Raw genomic sequence first — 18,754 nt, forward strand, 5'->3', positions numbered from 1 at the left:
AATGGAATTACTTCAATCAACCCAATATGAGCAAAGAATATCCTATTATTTGATATTCTTTGGCAACGGAATCAGAAATTGAAAGTATGACACAAACTGCTTCCAAGCCCAGTGCATCAGGAATCCCACTAAGGTGAAAATGCATCCAGATCTAATTCTTGAAAGTAATCAAAACAACAACAATAATGAGGTAGCAGTGAGTCTATTGGGAACAAGTGACCACAATATAATAAAATGTAAGATCATCCACAATCAACATGTCGAGGATTAAGGCTGAAGTATAGAGTTCAGGGAAACAAGTTTCCGTACAACCAGAGATAATTAAAATACATTAAGTGGAAAGTATTGCTGAAAGACAACACTATTAAGATAAATGATGCTTTCATATACAAGCTAACAACATAACAAGGAAACTAAGTATCAACTGAAAAGCAGTTGCAAAATGTTTTAACGAAGCAATAACCAAAATGGAAACAGGGAAAAAAAATCTTGCAAAGTATACATCGTAAAAGGAAAGGAAGAATTTTGTGAGCAATGGAGGATAAAGCTAAAACTCAATGGATACTCGGAATTCAAAAGGCTACGCCAATGATAATCAAAGTGTTGCTTCTGCACAATAACGTACATATTCCGAATGGCTAAGGAAGAAGCTATCGTAAAGATAAAAATATGTAGCAATTGTGAAAATAGTAGAATTAATGATTAACTTTAAAAGGAATCGCCAGAAAGGGAAAGAGTTTATTTATAGGCTTTAAAATGTATTGGTCAGAACTCATTTGGATTAATCAGTACAGTTTTGATGATCAGGCTTCAACAGAGATAACCATGCACTGCAGAGGACGTAGAAATGATACAAGAATGATTAGAAACAAAAGAAGTAAGCCATAAGCAAAGATTAGAAAAAATTAAAATCCATAGTTCAGAAAAAAGGTACTAAGGAAAGACCTCAACAAGACACTAGGTATAAAAAGTAACAAATATTAACATAAAATGAACCCAGGAGCAAGAGTAGGCCATTCAGCCCATTGAGCCTGCTCCACCATTCAATATGATCATGGTTGATTATCCACTTCAATGCCTTTTTCCCACACTATCCCCATATCCCTTTACGTTAATCGTATTTAGACATCTGTCAATCTCAACTTTAAACATACCATGGGGTAGAGAATTCCAAAGATTCACAACCCTGTGAGTAAAAAAATCTCCTCATCTCGGTTCTAAGTGGCTTCTCCCTTACTTTCCAATTGTATCTCCTGGTTCTAGACTTCCCAACCAGGGGAAATATATCATCTGAATCTACCCTTTAAGTATTTTGTAGGTTTCAATGAGATCAGCTTGCATTTTTTGAAACTCAGGAAACTAGGCCTGTATTCTCAGTTTCCTCAATCTCTCTTCATAGCACAGTCCTGTCATCCAGGGAACAAGTCTGGTGAACATTAGCCACACTCCCTCTTTGACAATAATAGCCTTCCTAAGATAAGGAGTACAAAACTGCACACACTCCTCCAGGTGCGGTCTAACCAAGGTTCTTTCCAATTGAAACAAGATTTTGCTACCCCTGTACTCAAATCCTCTTGCAGTAAAGGCTAACATACCATGAGCCTTTCTAATTGCTTGTTGCACCTGCATGTTAACTTTCAGTTACTTATTGATGAGGACACCTAGATCCCTTTGTACATCTACACTTTCTAATCGCACCATTTAAAAAATACACGTTATATTCCATCTGCCATCTTGACCACTCACCAAGTCTATCCAAATCCCCTTGAAGCCACTTTGCATCTTCCTCATAACACACATTCCCACTCAGCTTTGTGTTATCTGCGAACTTTGAAAATTACATTTGGTCCCCAATTCCAAATGATTGATATATATCGTGAACAGCTGGGGCCCACATGCTGATCCTTGCGGTGCCCCACTAGTCACAGCTTGCCAACGTAAGAATGACTCGTTTATTCCTCATCTCTGTCTTAAATGAGTGACCCCTTATCTTTAAACAGTGACCCCTAATTCTAGATTCTCCCACATTCTCCTCTCCACATTCCCCCTGTCAAGGCCCCTCAGGATCTTAAAGGTTTCAGCTAAGTCGCCTCTTATTCTTTTAAATCCCAGTGGTTGCAAGCCTAATGTGTCCAGCCTTTCCTCATAAGACAACCCACCAATTCCTGGTATTAGTCTAGTAAACCTTTCTGAACTGCTTCTAACACTTTTACATCTTTCTTTAAATAAGGAAACCAGTACTGTACACAATACTCCAGATGTGGTCTCACCAATGCCCAGTACAACTGAAGCATAACCTCCCTACTTCTGTAATCAATTCCCCTCACAATAAACTATAACATTCTATTAGCTTTCCTAATTACCTGCTGTACCTGCATACTAATCTTTTATGATTCATACACTAGGACACCCAGGTCCCTCTGAATCTCAAGAGCTCTGCAATCTCTCACCATTTAGATAATAAGTGGCAGTTACTGAAAAAAAAACCTGCTCATTTACACTCAGTTGGGTTCCACCAAGGTCACTCAGCTCCTGATCTCATTACAGCCTTGGTTCAAACATGAACAAAAGAGCTGAACTCCAGAGGTGAGGTGAGAGTGACTGCCCTAGACATCAAGGCGGCATTGACCAAGTATGGCATCAAGGAGCCCTAGCAAACTGGAGTCAATGGGAATTAGGGGGGGAAACTCTCCACTGGTTGGAGTCATACCTAGCACAAAGGAAGATGATTGTGATTGAAGATCAATCAGCTCAGTCTCAGGAGTCCCTCAGGAGTCCTGGGCCCAATCATCTCAGATGCTTCATCAATGACCTTCCCTCCATATGGGCAGAACTGGGGATGTTTGCTGATGATCGCACAATGTTCAGCACCATTCGCAACTCCTCAGATACTGAAGCAATCCATGCCCATATGCAGCAAGGCCTGGACAATATTTAGGCTTAGAACGATAAGTGGCAAGTAACAGTTGCGGCACAATAGTGCCAGGTAATGACCATCTCCAACAAGAGAGAATCTAACTATCTGCCCCCCTTGTCATTCAGTGGCATTATCATCGCTGAATCTCACACTATCAACACCCTGGGACTAGCACTGACCAGAAATTGAACTGGAGCAGCCATATAAATATTGCGGCTACAAGAGCAGATCAGAGGCTGGGAATTCCGTAGAGAGTAACTCACCTCCTGACTCCCCAAAGCCTGTCCGTCACAAGTCAGGAGTGTGGTGGAATATTCTCCACTTGCCCGGATGAGCGCAGCTCCAACAATACTCAAGAAGCTCAACACCATCCAGGGCAAAGCAGCCCACTTGTTTGGCACCCCAACCATCACTTTCAACTGCACTCCCTCCACACTGAGGCACAGTGGCAGCAGTGTACATCATCTACAAGATGCACTGCAGCAACTCACTAAGGCTCCTTCAACAGCACCTTCCAAACCTGCGACCTTTACCACCTGGATGGACAAGGTCAGGAGATGCATAGGAATACCACCACCTGCAAGTTCCCTGCCAAGCCACACACCATCCTGACTTGGAACTACATCACCATTCCTTCACTGTTGCTGAGTTAACATTCTGGAACTCCCTCCCTAACAGTATTGTGGGATTAATTACACCACGTGACTGCAGCGGTTCAAGAAAGCGGCTCACCAACACCTTCTCCGAGGCAATTAGGGATGAGGAATAAATGTTGGCTTGGCCAGTGATGCCCACATCTCATGAAAGAATAAGAAAAAGTACCTGAACAGGAGAACCATTAACAATATCAGCTAACTTGGGGTCAGAAAGGAAAGTTGGTTGATCAGCAGTTTAGTGGGAATGAGGCCAAGGGAGCAAGAAGTGGGTCTTGTGGACAAGATAAGCTCAGAAAGATCACGAGGGGAGCTAGGAGAGAGACTAGAGAAAGATGCAAATGCAGGGGTAGGGAAAGGGGGAACTTTGAAGGAAGTTTGGCCATTTGTTCCTTCCTTTTTGTGCCAGTTCTTTGAAGGAGCTATCTAATTAGTCTCACTTCCTTGCTTTATCCCCCATTAGCCATACAATTTTTTACACTTTCAAGTATATATCCAATTCCTTTTTAAAAGCTACTATTAAATCTGCTTCCACCACTTCTTCAGGGTGTGCATTCTAAATCATAAAAGCTCACTGTGTAAAAGAATTTTTTTTTTCTCCCTGGATTTTGTTAATACATATTAGAGAACAATTTTTTTTATTCGGAGGGTGATGAACATTTAAAACAATTATAAAAACAAAAAACTACTGTGGATGCTGGAAATCCAAAACAAAAACAGAATTACCTGGAAAAACTTAGCAGGTCTGGCAGCATCGGCGGGGAAGAAAAGAGTTGACATTTCGAGTCCTCATGACCCTTCAACAGAACTCAGTTCTGAGGACTCGAAACGTCAACTCTTTTCTTCTCCGCCGATGCTGCCAGACCTGCTGAGTTTTTCCAGGTAATTCTGTTTTTATTTAAAACAATTACTCAGGTCTAATAGAAGAACAGTAGATAATGAGGGTCTTCAAAATTTAATTGGATTCTCAGGTATGCAAGAAAAATATAAAAAGCTTCCATAGGGTGAGTAGGCTTCTCTCACCTTTATGTTTGTTTCTGTATCCTCTTCCTTAAATTGTGAAAACTGTCACCAAACCAATTTAGCATCCAATTAATGGCAGCAGTTTAGTAACCAGAACACTACTAATCGAGTCTGGAGGTCAACCTCATGGCATCCTTTATGGCCAATTGTGTGCACCAACCTATTTAATAAGTTATAAGCAATCAACCACATCAATATCAAGTAAAGCCTAAGCCAGGATGTTTGGCAGAAATCGCTAGCTATACTTATATAATAGATATAAAATCAATACTGAAAATTTGGTGGCCAATCACAAAAGAATAAAATAGTGCAGTACTAACAATGGGGCTTATTCCAATACTCCAGCATTAGACACAGTGCAAGAATGCAATTGATCTCTTCGCCAGAACTTGTCAGGAAGATAGAATAATTTTCATAATGTTATGGAGTTTATTGTAAACTGGAGTAATAGTGGGGTCTGTGTCTATGGTTCTGTGTCCATGTGTGTGTGCGTGACTTAATTGAATTAAAGACAGTTGGTCTGAAGGCTTTGATGTATCAGAAGATAAGCTAGGTTTGAAATGTTAAGTAGGTAAACATGGGTGAAGTTTTAGAATGGGAGGTGTAAAGGCAACAAATGCATTTTTAAATAAACCAGACTAGTTTGAATTCAAAAGAGGTGAAATATTTCACCGCGCCAGGAGAAGTTAAGAAATAGTGTGTTTAATTTTCCCAAAGACTACTGATAATATTAGCATTATGATAGATTTTTATTATTAGGGATAAAGTCCAAAGACATGGTGAAACAATGGGAATTCGCATTCAAAGGGGAAAATATGTGTAAAGGAGAGAAGGCTGTGTCTAACAAGGCATTCTAAGATCTAGCACAAGTGTGAAAAGCCTCCAGCATCTAAGACTCAAGCTGCTGTCTACAAGGAACCGAAGCTGAGAAAAACTCACTTTGAATTCGACTGTCCAGGGTATCGTGTTACTTCGCCTGGGTCTTTTAAAATCTATGTGTCTTACTGTTGCCTTAACAGAGGTGTAGCTGGGAAGTTAGATTAATTAGAGGATTTAGAAGTTATCTTGGTAGTAATTTGTAGATCTATGTGTGTGCTTAAAATCATTTCTGCTATTAATAAAGGTTTAATTTAGTTTTGCAAGAAACTTAAAAGACTCAGTGGTCTCATTACTACTGAATTCAAGGCACGCATCTCAAAATATACAAATTGCAAAACAGTTGTGGCAGTTGTATCAAGTTTCCCTTTGGGATTTGAACAGATTTACCATCTGCCTGCCATAACAAATTAAACATTACTCCTTACAAAACAAAAATAAAAATACCTGGAAAAACTCAGCAGGTCTGGGAGAGAAATCTGCAGAGAGGAACACAGTTAACGTTTCGAGTCCGTATGACTCTTCAACAGAACTAAGTAAAAATGGAAAAGAGGTGAAATAATTATTTCACCTCTTTTCCATTTTTACTTAGTTCTGTTGAAGAGTCATACGGACTCGAAACGTTAACTGTGTTCCTCTCCGCAGATGCTGCCAGACCTGCTGAGTTTTTCCAGGTATTTTTATTTTTGTTTTGGATTTCCAGCATCCGCAGTTTTTTGCTTTTATATTACTCCTTACAAATTGTTTCCCATAAATCTGTTAAATAATTGGCAAAAAAGCAATAAAAATACCTGTATATACAAGATCCTTCAAAGTGCTTCATACAAAGCAACTATAAAGCACCTTCTTCAACTACACTTCACAAATCACCACCTAGAAGGACAAGAACAGCAGGCACATGGGAACATCACCTGCAAGTTCCTCTTTAAGTCGCACACTATACTGACTTGAAAACATATCATTGTTCTTTCATTCTCGCTGGATCAAAATCCCGGAACTCCCTACCGAGCAGCACTGTTGGAGTCCCTGCACCCCATGTGGCAGCTCACTTCTCAAGTGTATCTAGGCATGGTCAATAAATCCTGGCCTTGCCAGCATCACTGACATCCCATTAATGAATACATTGAATAATACATTTGTATTCAGAACCAGGAAATATCTTTTTCAATAAAGATATATAATCTATACAGAGAGGAAAAAGACTTACCTTAACAAAGCAGGTGCAGGATCATCCCTTTCTGGAGGGCCTGTGATGCGAGCTGCTGTTGGAAATGACTTAACAGGTGGCTGTATCATTGAATAAGGTGCAGCCTCCAACAAATGCAGAAGTTCATCGAGAATGCTTACAAGTTTTTCCACTTCCACTTCACTTATATTGGAAGCTTCTAACAAATGGTCCAAATCCGTAGGAGTCTCAAGATCTACTTCTTCATTATCTTTACTTCCTTTCTCCCGCCCAATATTAACATCCTGGTCTGCTTCACTGGCGTTTGAAGGGACAGGAGTACTCTCTGCAAGGTGGGAAGCCAACCTTTCCAAATCTGATAAAATCTCATAAAAGTGGCATTTTTGTACGATAGCACTGCCTGCCGTTACAACTCTTACAGTTTGGTCAGTCAGTATAAGTTCCACTAATCTTTGATAACCACTTTTTTCTTGCTCCTCTGTCTTACTGTTCAAGAATTTTTCCATTCCCTCTGTGACACTAACAACACTATCCAAAGCTTTGAGTGTGTTTAATTTTAATGAAGATGACATATGCTCTGCAAACAGCAGAACAAAAAGTTTATCGATAATACCTGCCTCTGAAAGGGCTGAAACTCCTTCAGACCCACATTCAGCCAAAGACGAAACAAGTTTTGTCCCAGCTTTTAGCTGTCTGACATTTAATGCTATAGGTTGTGTTACAGCTGTGTGAAGGCTTAAAGCATCCGTGGTCCAATCTACCAATTGTTTCAGATGGTCCTGGTTACTTTCAAATAGCTGAACATAACTAAGGCCCTTAACCAGTAAACTTGGTACCTCCTCCAAAGCCATTACCCATTTGGCACCTCTGTCATCTTTGTATAGTTCAAGTAGTTCCTTCAACTTAACTGCAGCATCGATATTCGCTGCACCTGCTTTTTCTAGGTCAAGTTCCTTTAATCTAGCTACTTCATTCTCATATTTAGTCCTATAGGGAGGATTAAAGTATAAAAGAGGTCCTATCTCTCTGTCATAAGGGTCGTATGCCATGGTAGGCACGGATGCCAGATCTTCAGCAGTATACTCAATGTCAAAGCTTAATTTATAATTTTCACGTTCCAGGTCTGCAATTCCATCTTCATCACTGGATATTTGTTCATAGCCATCATCTTCTACAAAATAAAAACATTAAGAGTTATATCTCTTAGTTGGACTTCAGTGACCTCAATAAAATAAGATAAACAAAGTCATGCATTGGGGTACAATAATGAATAAGCAAACCAGAGGTTTGTACCAAGTTTGAACACGAGTTCAAATCCCACTATGGCGGTTTGAAAATTTCAAATTCAGTTAAAAATAAACAAATCTGCAAAACTGGTATCACTAAAAGTGACCATGAAGCTCTCAGATAAAAACTAAATTGATTCACTTAGGCTGTTTTGGAAGGAAAGCTGCAGTCCTTACCCAGTCTGGCCAACATATGATTCCAGTCTCACAGTGATTGAACTTTTCTGGGAAATAAATGTTGGCCTTACCAGCAACAGCCATATCCCAGGATTTTAAAAAAATTTGTTCATGGGATATGAGCTTCGCTGGCTAGGTCAACAGTTATTGCCCATCCCTAACTGCCCTTGAGAAGGTGGTGGTGAGCTGCCTTCTTGAAACGCTGCAGTCCACATGGTATAGGTACACCCACAGTGCTGTTAGGGAGGGAGTTCCAGAATTTTGACCCAGCGACAGTGAAGAAACAGCGACATATTTCTAAGTCAGGATGGTGCGTGGCTTGGAGGAGAACTTCCAGGTGGTGGAGTTCACATCTTTCTGCTGCCCTTGTCTTTCAAGATGGTAGTGGTCATGGGTTTGGAAAGTGCTGGCTAAGGAGGCTTGATGAGTTTCTGCAGTGCATCTTGTAGATGGTACACACTAATGCCACTGTGCGTTGGTGGTAGGGGGAATGAATGTTTGTGGATGGGGTGCCAATCAAGCAGGCTGCTTTCTCCTGGATGATGTCAAGCTTCTTGAGTGTTGCTGGAGCTGCACTCATCCAGGCAATTGGAGAGTATTCCATCACACACCTGACGTGTGCCTTGTAGGTAGGCAGGCTTTGGGGAGTAAAGAGGTGAGTTACTGACCATAGGATTCCTAGCCTCTGACCTGCTCTTGTAGCCACAGTATTTATATTGCCAGTCCAGTTCAGTTTCTGGTCAACGGTAACTCCCCAGGATGTTTTTTTAAATCAAGTACCTTTTCACTGTTAGTTTAGTTACAAACATAACTGTAACCTATTGAACAGAGATGAGAATTCTGTAAAGTGATTCTAGTTCTTATCCAATGATGCCCCTACCGAAGATTTAAAATGGGAGAAAATTGTATTGATTTAACAATTGAACTGAATACAATGGCAGGTTTGTCAACAGATAGTTTCTACTTCTGATCACTGGTACACTATGCTAAGCACTCCCCCTTAGCTGCTTCAAATGCAATGCAGCACACTTACAAGTATATTATTTTACGACAGGGTTCCCTCTGGGTTAAATAAATCCACCAATTAGTTATTCCAGTCAGATTCAGACATGCTAAGAGTTTGCATTCACCAGTTGGAGAAACACAGAAAATTAATTGTTATTAGATATTGGTGAACATCATTCTTCAAAACTAAATATGATGTATTAAAGAAAGAAAATCCTTTTCGTATAATGTAATGTATTTGTTAAGAAAAAATGTTAGTCAAAGATAACCACATCTTTTGGACTGCCCCAAGGCACATTTGACATTGCTGGAAATTAATACCCATTGTGATTTACTAGCGAAGGATGTGGGTGGAAAACAACTGTTTATGAAATTTTTTGTATTTGTTCATTGGGATGTGGGCATCACTGGCTGGGCCAGCATTTATTGCCCATCCCTAATTGCCGTTGAGAACCATTTCAGAGGGCATTTAAGAGTCAACCACATTGCTGTGGGTCTGGAGTCACATGTAGGCCAGGCCAGGTACACATGTACCTGGTTGTGGTCCCCTTGGTTGTGGTCTTGGAGGGTTTTCATTGTATTGATCCTCTTTATCCCAATCTAAAAAGACAAACATTTTTGGAAAAGCACATTTTAAAACAAAATAGAAATATTTAGACACTTAAAACTTCAATGGTCTCAAATACACAAGTAGGCCAGCAGATTTCCTTCCCTAAAGGACATTAGTGAACCAGATGGGTTTTTACAATGGTCATCATTAGACATTTAATTCCAGATTTTTATTGAATTCAAATTTCACCATCTGCCGTGGTGGGATTCAAACCTGGGTATCTGGAGTACTAGTCCAGTGACAATACCACTGCACCACCGCCTCCCCAGAATCATTCAGAGGAAGCTGTCTGGCACAAACTACTGTGATTTCCTGTTCCTTTACTTTTATATTTATATGTTATCTACCCTTGACTGTAATTGCCAACTTCCCTCATTTCCCTTTACTTTTCTCGAATTTGCCTGGATATAGGGGATGTTAACTTCAGTTCTTAATGTTATACCTAGATTTTTCTTTTGTAGTTATTGTGTTATAAAACTCATTCTATAATTTACTTATATAGTCTTCTATTAAATTTATGAACAATTATGCTTAATTGGTGATTTATTTGGTCACTTTTTAATCATTCCCAGTCTGACCAAACATTGATTTGTACAATTTTGTAATTTTTACAAATAAGATTGCACATACCATCAACTTCTTCTCCTGGCTCCTCTTCTACATCATCATCTTCTTCTTCAATGCTTTCCACAGTGTGCCCATCTTCATCTTCCTCCTCTACTTCAGCATCTTCCTCCTCATCTTCCTCTTCCTCCTCTGGAGGCTCTTCCTCGTCCTCACCATCAGTAAACTGTGCCTCCTGGTGATTGGAAGAACGATCTGGAGAAATGGGCTCAAAATAATCCTCTCTGCGTTCACTTTCATCCGCTTTATCCACAGTCACTGAAATAACAAACCATTGAATTTAGCCATTAGTGATACCTTATATCTTGGTCTTAATTTCAAAACTGTCTATTTGACAAATACTACAATGTTTGTTGCATACCTTCCTTGAATTTCATGGTATAAAAGAGATTCTGTTGTAAACATTTACTTAGCTATTGCTACAGATATGCATGAACATTATCCACTGACATCCATTCAAAGTACCTTTTTTTGCTAGCTAAACATGTGCATTTAGGAGGGCTGCGCATTTAACAAATCCGTCACTCAAACTAGAAATCCAATATAAATTCAGTGCTCGCTCCCAATTGGGGGTCAAAATCCTCTCCTTAATTTTCAACATAGTACGGCAGCACATCCTAGATTAGGATTTGAACTCATAAGACAAGTACAATGGCATGTGTGTTAAAAAAAAACAATTTACAGGTCTGAGGCAGTGTCTCTTCTTCATCATCATCAGGTGGAGGAGGACCTGGAGGCGTTCGAGGTCCCCTTGGCTGTGGTCTTGGAGGGTTTTCATTGTATTGATCTTCTTTATCCCAATCTAAAAAGACAAATGTTTTTGGAAAAACAAAGTTTAAAACAAAATAGAAATATTTTGACACTTAAATGTTCAATGGCCTCAAATAACCAGTATCTATTAAAAGTTTACTACTAAAACATTGTAAACCTAAAAACAGCTGAGGCAGTGAACAAAACTTGTGCCACTGTAACTGAATACAGCATGCATATGTCAAAGTCTACATTTCTTTAAAATAAATCTTACTATGCATCCTCTAATAATATTTTTTCATGAGAAGTGATGCAGGAAAAACTTCTCAATCTGCAGCTAGCATACATGCAAGTCAAGGGAAGAAAATTTGAACTTCAAGCGGATAAATTAAAAGTGCCAAATAGAATATTACTCATTAAAGTACATACGAACATATGAAATAAGAGCAGAAGTAGGCCACTTGGCCCTTTGAGTGTGCTCCGTCATTCAATAAGATCATGGCTGATCTGTTTGCAATCGCAACTCCACATTCCTGCCTACCCCCGATAACCTTTCACCCCCTTGCTTATTAAGAATCTATCTACCTGTGCCTTAAAGATATTCAAAGACTTTGCTTCCATCACCTTTTGAGGAAGAGAGTTACAAAGACTCATGACGCTCTAGGAGAAAAAAAAAAATTCTCCTCATCTCTGTCTTAAATGGTGACCCCTTATTTTGAAACAGTGATCCCTAGTCCGATTCTCCCACCAGAGGAAACATCCTCTCCACATCCACCCTGTCAAGACCCCTCAGGATCTTATGTTTCAATCAAGTCGTCTCTTATTCTTCTAAACTTCAGCAGATACAAGCATAGCCTGTCCAGCCTTTCCAGGTATTAGTCCAGTAAACCTTCTCTGAACTGCTTGCAATAGATTTATATCCTTCCTTAAATAAGGAGACAAATACTGTACGCAGTTCCCCACGTGGTCTCACCAATGCCATGCATAACTGAAGCATGCCCTCTCTCCTTTTGAATTCAATTGCTCTCACAATAAACAATAACATTCTATTAGTTTTCTTAATTATTTGCAGTGCCTGCATACTAACCATTTGCAATTCATGCACTAGGATACCCAGATCCCTCTACATCTCAGAGCTCTGCAATCCTTCACCATTTAGATAATATGCTTCTTTTTCTATTATTCCCGCCAAAATGAACAATTTCACATTTTCCCACATTCTATTCCATTTGCCAGACCTTTGCCCACTCACTTAACCTATCTATATCCCTTTGTAGCCTCCTTATGTCCTTTCCTACCTATCTTTGTATCATCAGCAAATTTAGCAACCATACCTTCAATCCTTTCATTCAAGTCATTTCTATGAATTGCAAAAAGTTGAGGTCCCAGCACTAATCCCTGTGACACATCATTCATTACATCTTGCCAATCATAAAATGACCCATTTATGCCTACTCTGTTTCCTGTTAGCTAGCCAATCTTCTATCTATGCCAATATGTTACCCCCTATACCATGAGCTTTCATTTTCCGCAATAACCTTTGATGAGGCACCTTACCAAATGCCTTCTGGAAATCTAAGTACACTATACCTGCCGGTTCCCATTATCCACAATACATGTTACTTCTTCAAAGAACTCCAATAAATTGGTTAAACATGATTTCCTTCCCACAAAACAATGTTACCTCTGTCTGATCACCTTGAATTTTTCCACGTGCCCTGCTATAATTTCTTTAACAATAGCTTCTAACATTTTCCCTCTGACAGATGTTAAGCTAATGGGCCTGCAGTTTCCTGCTTTCCGTCTCCCTCCCTTTCTGAATAAAGGAGTTACATTCACTATTTTCCAATCTAATGGAACCTTCCCCGAACCTAGGGAATTTGGAAAATTAAAGCCAACACATCAACTATCTCACTAGCCACTTCTTTTAAAACCCTAGGATGAAGTCCATCAGGACCAGGGTACTTGTCAGCTCTCAGTAGCAATTATTTTCCTTTGAACGAAACTCCACTCCATATATAATGTCCATTCTTTCCAACCAACAGGTCACAAAGATAAATTCTCTTCAATCTATGTACCTTTTGCCGAACACATTATAAAAAGAAAGGGACCACAACGTACCCTGGATTGGCTCTTTTCAGCCAGAGTGATTCTGGTGCATTCAGGTCACAATGAGAAGCAATGTCTAAGACCAGAATCAGAGGAAGAGCAAAAATCTTGCTTTATTCATCCTTTTATTTGAAAGGATAAATGGCAACCTAATATAGCCTTATATTTGTTAAATCTTTATATGAACCCTAACAGATTAAGAAAAAATAACTAAAATAGCACTTTTCTTCCCTAAAACTTTACATTGACACAAACACAGTCTGTGAGATCTCAGCCCAATGTCATTTGAAATCTCTTTTTTCTCTTTATTCTTCCATGGGATATGGGTGTCGCTGGCAAGGTCTGCATTTGCTGCCCATCCCTAATTGCCCTTGAACTGAGTAGCTTGCTGATCCATTTCAGAGGGCAATTAAGAGTCAACCACATTGTCTGGAGTCACATGTAGCCCAGACCAGATAAGGATGGCATTAGAGAATCAAATGGGTTTTTCCAACAATCAATGATCGTTTCACGGTCACCATTGTAAAGACCAGCTTTCAATTCCACATTGATTCATTGAATTTAAATTCCACCAGCTGCCAAGGTGGGATTTGAACCTATGTATCCGAAGCATTAGCCTGGGCTCTGGATTATAGTCCAGGGACATTACCACTATGCCACCATCTCCCCACTGTCTACTCCATCTGTAACTCCCAGGTTCCATGCATAAGCCCTTCAACTGGATATGCCTTTAAAATGGAAGATCTGATTTTCACACATGCCACCTTGGTGCATAGAAGTAAATCTTTACTTATTTACTGGGAGCTTGTGCAGTGTGTTACAGCACAGTTATTTCAGTTCTGGAATTTGAATCCAGGTGACACTGACGTAATGAAACTTCTCTCTCCATAAAGGCACAATGTGAAATGAGGTTTGGTAGCTTCAATCAGCTGCTCATCCGTGAGAACTACAATATAATAGAAAACTATTCAATTTGGCATTAATTAGCAGTCCTATTCAAAGGATAGCTAATGTAATGGAAATGTCACAATGGTGAGAGGGGGAGGGGGGATCTTCTGAGATGGGATTTAAGCACTTTGTTGGATCCTTTGCTACACACCCGCAAACGTGTATCTTCAGCAGCAATCATTGAAAGGTTATCAGAAATTGAAATACTGGCAGATTTTTCTTTCCACCTCATAGCTCAGAGACACTGAAACCATCTACTGCATCCCTCCTCATTGCCATTAAAGCAAATCAATTCACTCACCACGAACTAAGAATCAAAACTGAGCTATGCATCAAACTGCCTCAGCACCACATCACACAATGCATCCACCTTCTAAGCCATCAACAGAACTGTTAGCGTCAATGTTAATGCAGCCCACATTCTTCTGCTGTTCAATATCAACTCTCACCATGTTTTATGCTCCTTTTAAGAGATGGTTGTTGTTGCTGCTGCAGCTGATGTTGCTGCTGCTGAAGTTGTTGCTGCTGCTGTTGTTGTTGTTGCTGCTGTTGTTGTTGTGGTGGAGGGGGAGGAGGTGGAGGTGGAGGAGGGGAATCTCGGTCATGATTTATCACTCGGTCTACAGTTCCATAAATAGCCAAGGTCAGACAATTGTACCAACCTCTCAGGACAATTCCATCTGTATTAACCTATGGTAAGTAATTAAGAAAACAATGTTGAAAATTAAACTGAGAAGAGCAGCTAAACTTTAGAATCACCCAAGAGCACTGCCTGAGCAAAGCTACAGCCCACCTCTTGTTCTAAACCTAAATCGAAAAACAGAATACTGGAACTCTAAAATAAAAACAGAAAAAGCTGGAAGGACTCAGCAGGTTATGGCAGCATCCGTAGAGAACACAACGGAGTTAATGCTTCAGGTCGATGACCTTTCAGCAGAACTAGGAAAAGCTAGGGGTGTAATAGATTTTGAGCAAGGGATGGGTGGGACAAGGACAAAAGGAAGATCTGTGATAGGGTGAAAATCAGGACAGATTGAATGACAGAAGAGTTAATCTTCAAGGGCCAAAGGGAATGGTGATGGGGCAAGAAAAAAAACAAAGAAACCCCAAAAGATCTGTCTAGGGCAGATGTGCTGCTGGCTGAAATAAAAAGAAAACAAGCAAAGAAAAGGAAACAAAATGGAGTAAAGATCATGGTCTGAAATTGTTGAATTCCATGTTGAGTCTGGAAGGCTGTAAAAGTGCCTAATCAAAAGAAGAGTTGTTGTTCCTTAAGCTTACCTTTAGCTTCACTGGAACAGTGCAGTAGGCAGAGGACAGAAATGTCAGTGAAAAACAAGGTGGAGAATTAAAATGACAAGCTACTGGAAGCTCAGGGTCAAGCTTGTGGGCTGAATGGAGGTGTTCGGCAAAGCTGTCACCCAATCTGTATTTGGTCTCCCCAATGTAGGGGAGAACACATAAGCTGCACAAAATGTTTTTTTTTCTTGTCCCATCACCATTCCCTTTGGCCCTGGAAGACTAACTCTACGGTCATTGAATCACTCCTGACTTTCACACTATCACAGGCCTTCCATTTGTCCTTGTCCCACCCATCTCTTGCTCAAAATCTATTACATCTCTAACTTTTCCCAGCTCTGATGAAACGTCAACTATTTCTCTCCACAGATGCTGCCATAACCTGCTGAGCATTTCCAGCATTTTCTGTTTTTATTTTTGTTCTAAACATGTTTGAAACACAATAATGGGGCATCAGCTACAGCTCAGGGTTTGATGACTGATTTGAGTTCAACATGCTTTGCCAACTTCTTGTTATCCACACAACAAACATTTTGGAACAACTAAATAAACATTACAACATCAATTTGTGATGATATACAGATAAAATGGCAAGCAATATAATTATTAATGGTTCTTAATTAAAATTGATGCACTGGAAAGGGAAATTTGACTGGTTCTGTACAAATATATTCCCTACGGTGATCTGAAAGATATCCGAATTATCTGAAAATAAAAAGGAGAACAAATCATGTAGAGATCAAGTAACCAATTTAGCAGCCAAGGCAGATTACTGCCTCATGCATTCACTGACAATGCAAGTAATTTAAAACAGTAGAAAAACATGTTACTAAATTACTAAGTAAAGGGGGGATTAACAAGGCAAACTGCATGCAAATAATAAAAGCACTTGCACACCACAAAATACAATATACACTGCAAAAATTCTTACCTTATTGTTTGGTCTAAAAATAATAGATGCATTTTCATCATAATCAAGGCTAAGGAAAAATAAGAAATCAAAGATTATCCTTTAAAATGCTGCTTCACTAAATTGCCTACCCAAGATGCATCAACAAAACAATCCCATTGGATAAGACTTCTTGGATACACAATCAGCTCACCAAAATGGTTCCACATTTCAATTATTTTTGAATTTTCAATGCTCAATTTGGAAGTTCAAACATTGTCTCCACAAAGTTTATTGCTCCTTTTATTAATCATTCACAAAATACATGTGATTTCACTGTAAAAATCATAAAAATATTACTTTTCTTATACTTGAGAAGGCAAATGTGCCATGTATTCCTCCCTATAGGGATCAGGAAGGCACAGATTCACTTGCTAGCCCACAGTAAGTTAGTCAATTTCAGCTAGGCAACAGGAAGGACACTGAAAGTGGATAGTTATGACAGTCACTGTTAGTCATTTGATAGTACATAACTTGAGTATTACTGAAAAAAAAAGACATTTCTTTTTGTCCAAGCTTTTCGTCTTGCACTCATCAGGACAATTCGCAAGAAAATACCAGTGTTGTTTTGCAATTGCATAGCAGCAGTATGAAACAGCCAGCTTCACCCGTTGCTACCTCAGATTACTCGGGAAGGGCAAGGTATCTCAAAGCTTTGATCAACAGATGAAGCTAGCTGTTTCACACTTCTACTATGCAGAGTGGTATTCGCCACTAATAGGATGCCGCCATCAAGCCAAAAAGACGTTCTGCCTGTCACACAAATGAGAAATGTGGTCTATGAATTTCAGTGCCAGTGTGATGCTAAATATGTATGCCATCTGTCCCAAAGATGGGCAGATCATATCAAACAGCATATCCCTTCTGCTGTTCGCAATGGGCAAGGTACGGACTGTACCCAACCAGCCCGTGCTTGCAAAACTCAAAATACAGTTCCAACATTAGATGTGATTCCACGATTGGACAATATTTGCTAAATAATCCTCAGGATGCTAAGAATCACGCTGACAACCAATTTAAGATTGTCAGTCAAGTTTGCAGTGTGGCACATTTACGTGTACTGGAAGCTACATATATTAATACAAAAGGCCCTGTTCTTTGCAGACAGAAAGAGCTAATACACACATTGCACCTGTTTCAGCTAAACAAAATAAGTGACAGCCATTCGCTGGTTCATTCCCCAGGGCAATTTCTTGACCAATCAGTGTCAAGCTGCCTGGTTTAAATTCCAAAAAAACGTTTGGCAGTTAAGTGTCAGTCACCATCCCTGATGCATTCTTCATGGCAATACCTCTACCAGTGAGAGTCCACTAGCGAACCAATCAGCACTGTCTTTTCATAGAGTTATAAATCTGCTGTTTCCCCTGACATTGAAACTTTCTTGCGAATTATCCTGATTGAGTGCAAGACGAAAAGCTTCGACAAAAAGAGTATCTTTTTTCTGCAAAATTCATTTTCTAGCTATTTGGGCATGGTGGAAGTTTAAATAGGCTATTTGAAGTGATGCCATAGCAACATGTGCAGGTTAATTTTCTTTGTCCTCTCACCCTACTGCACTTTGCAATGCTACTTATCCCTACTGAAAGCAAGTGAGAAGACACCATATGGAGGTTACAACAAATGGAAGGTAAAAATCAGGACTGTGTTAGGTGATGAATTGACTAAGGATGGCTGGATGTACTTGGCTGCACATCATTTGAATGCCACAGCTGACTGAAATACAACAGGCAGAGATAAAAAGCAAACAAAAACCCTGTAACAATGAAGAGTGTTCCAAAATTAAATTGCTCTCTTTGCTTAGTACATTTTAACAGGATATACAATTCATATGAGTCACTGGAATCATAAAACTGTGGAGACATTTTTGACAAGTGGGTTATTTATGGATCATGTAATTGGGATTCACTGTATCCCATTATCAAACTTTTCAAGAAGTCTAACAAAGCATTTTTTTGAGGCAGGAAGATCTGGCTGTGATGTTACTCTATAACTGCGCACATAAACTCCTTGGAGTAAACAGACCCCATATGTAATAAAATACATTTGCGACTTTCCAGTTAAAAGTGCAAAATACCCAGTGATTCTGGGGCAAATGAAAATTCCATTTTTTGTGAAAGATAGAAGCCTCCCTGAGGCCAGGGTCAAGGATGTCACTGAACGACTGCAGGGCTGCAGAATGCAGGGGGAGGGCGAACAGTCAGAGATCGTGGTTCACCCTCGCACCAACGACATAATTAGAAAGAGGGAAGAGGTACTGGAACAGGAATTTAGGAAGCTAGGCAGCAGATTGAAAAGCAGGACCTCAAAGCTTGTAATCTCTGGATTACTCATGGTGTCACGTG

General features: G+C 39.7%; 1 protein-coding gene across 4 annotated transcripts in view; it reads right to left on the reverse strand.

Annotated features, from left to right (window-relative positions):
- virma (vir like m6A methyltransferase associated) overlaps window positions 1-18,754 on the reverse strand; it is a 118,630-nt gene that overhangs the window by 75,586 nt on the left and 24,290 nt on the right. For 3 of the 4 annotated variants that reach the window (XM_078540772.1, XM_078540770.1, XM_078540771.1), the window contains exons 4-9: window positions 16,395-16,443; window positions 14,614-14,854; window positions 11,040-11,159; window positions 10,364-10,615; window positions 9,658-9,723; window positions 6,677-7,826 (exon numbers count right to left, since the gene is read on the reverse strand). In XM_078540772.1, coding sequence (XP_078396898.1) covers window positions 6,677-7,826; window positions 9,658-9,723; window positions 10,364-10,615; window positions 11,040-11,159; window positions 14,614-14,854; window positions 16,395-16,443 — 1,878 coding nt within the window. The remainder of the gene's footprint in view (window positions 1-6,676; window positions 7,827-9,657; window positions 9,724-10,363; window positions 10,616-11,039; window positions 11,160-14,613; window positions 14,855-16,394; window positions 16,444-18,754) is intronic. The other variant, XM_078540773.1, reaches the window with a different exon arrangement.

The sequence above is a fragment of the Cetorhinus maximus genome, chromosome 4 (assembly GCF_964194155.1).
Source record: "Cetorhinus maximus chromosome 4, sCetMax3.hap1.1, whole genome shotgun sequence".
Lineage (NCBI taxonomy): Eukaryota > Metazoa > Chordata > Chondrichthyes > Lamniformes > Cetorhinidae > Cetorhinus > Cetorhinus maximus.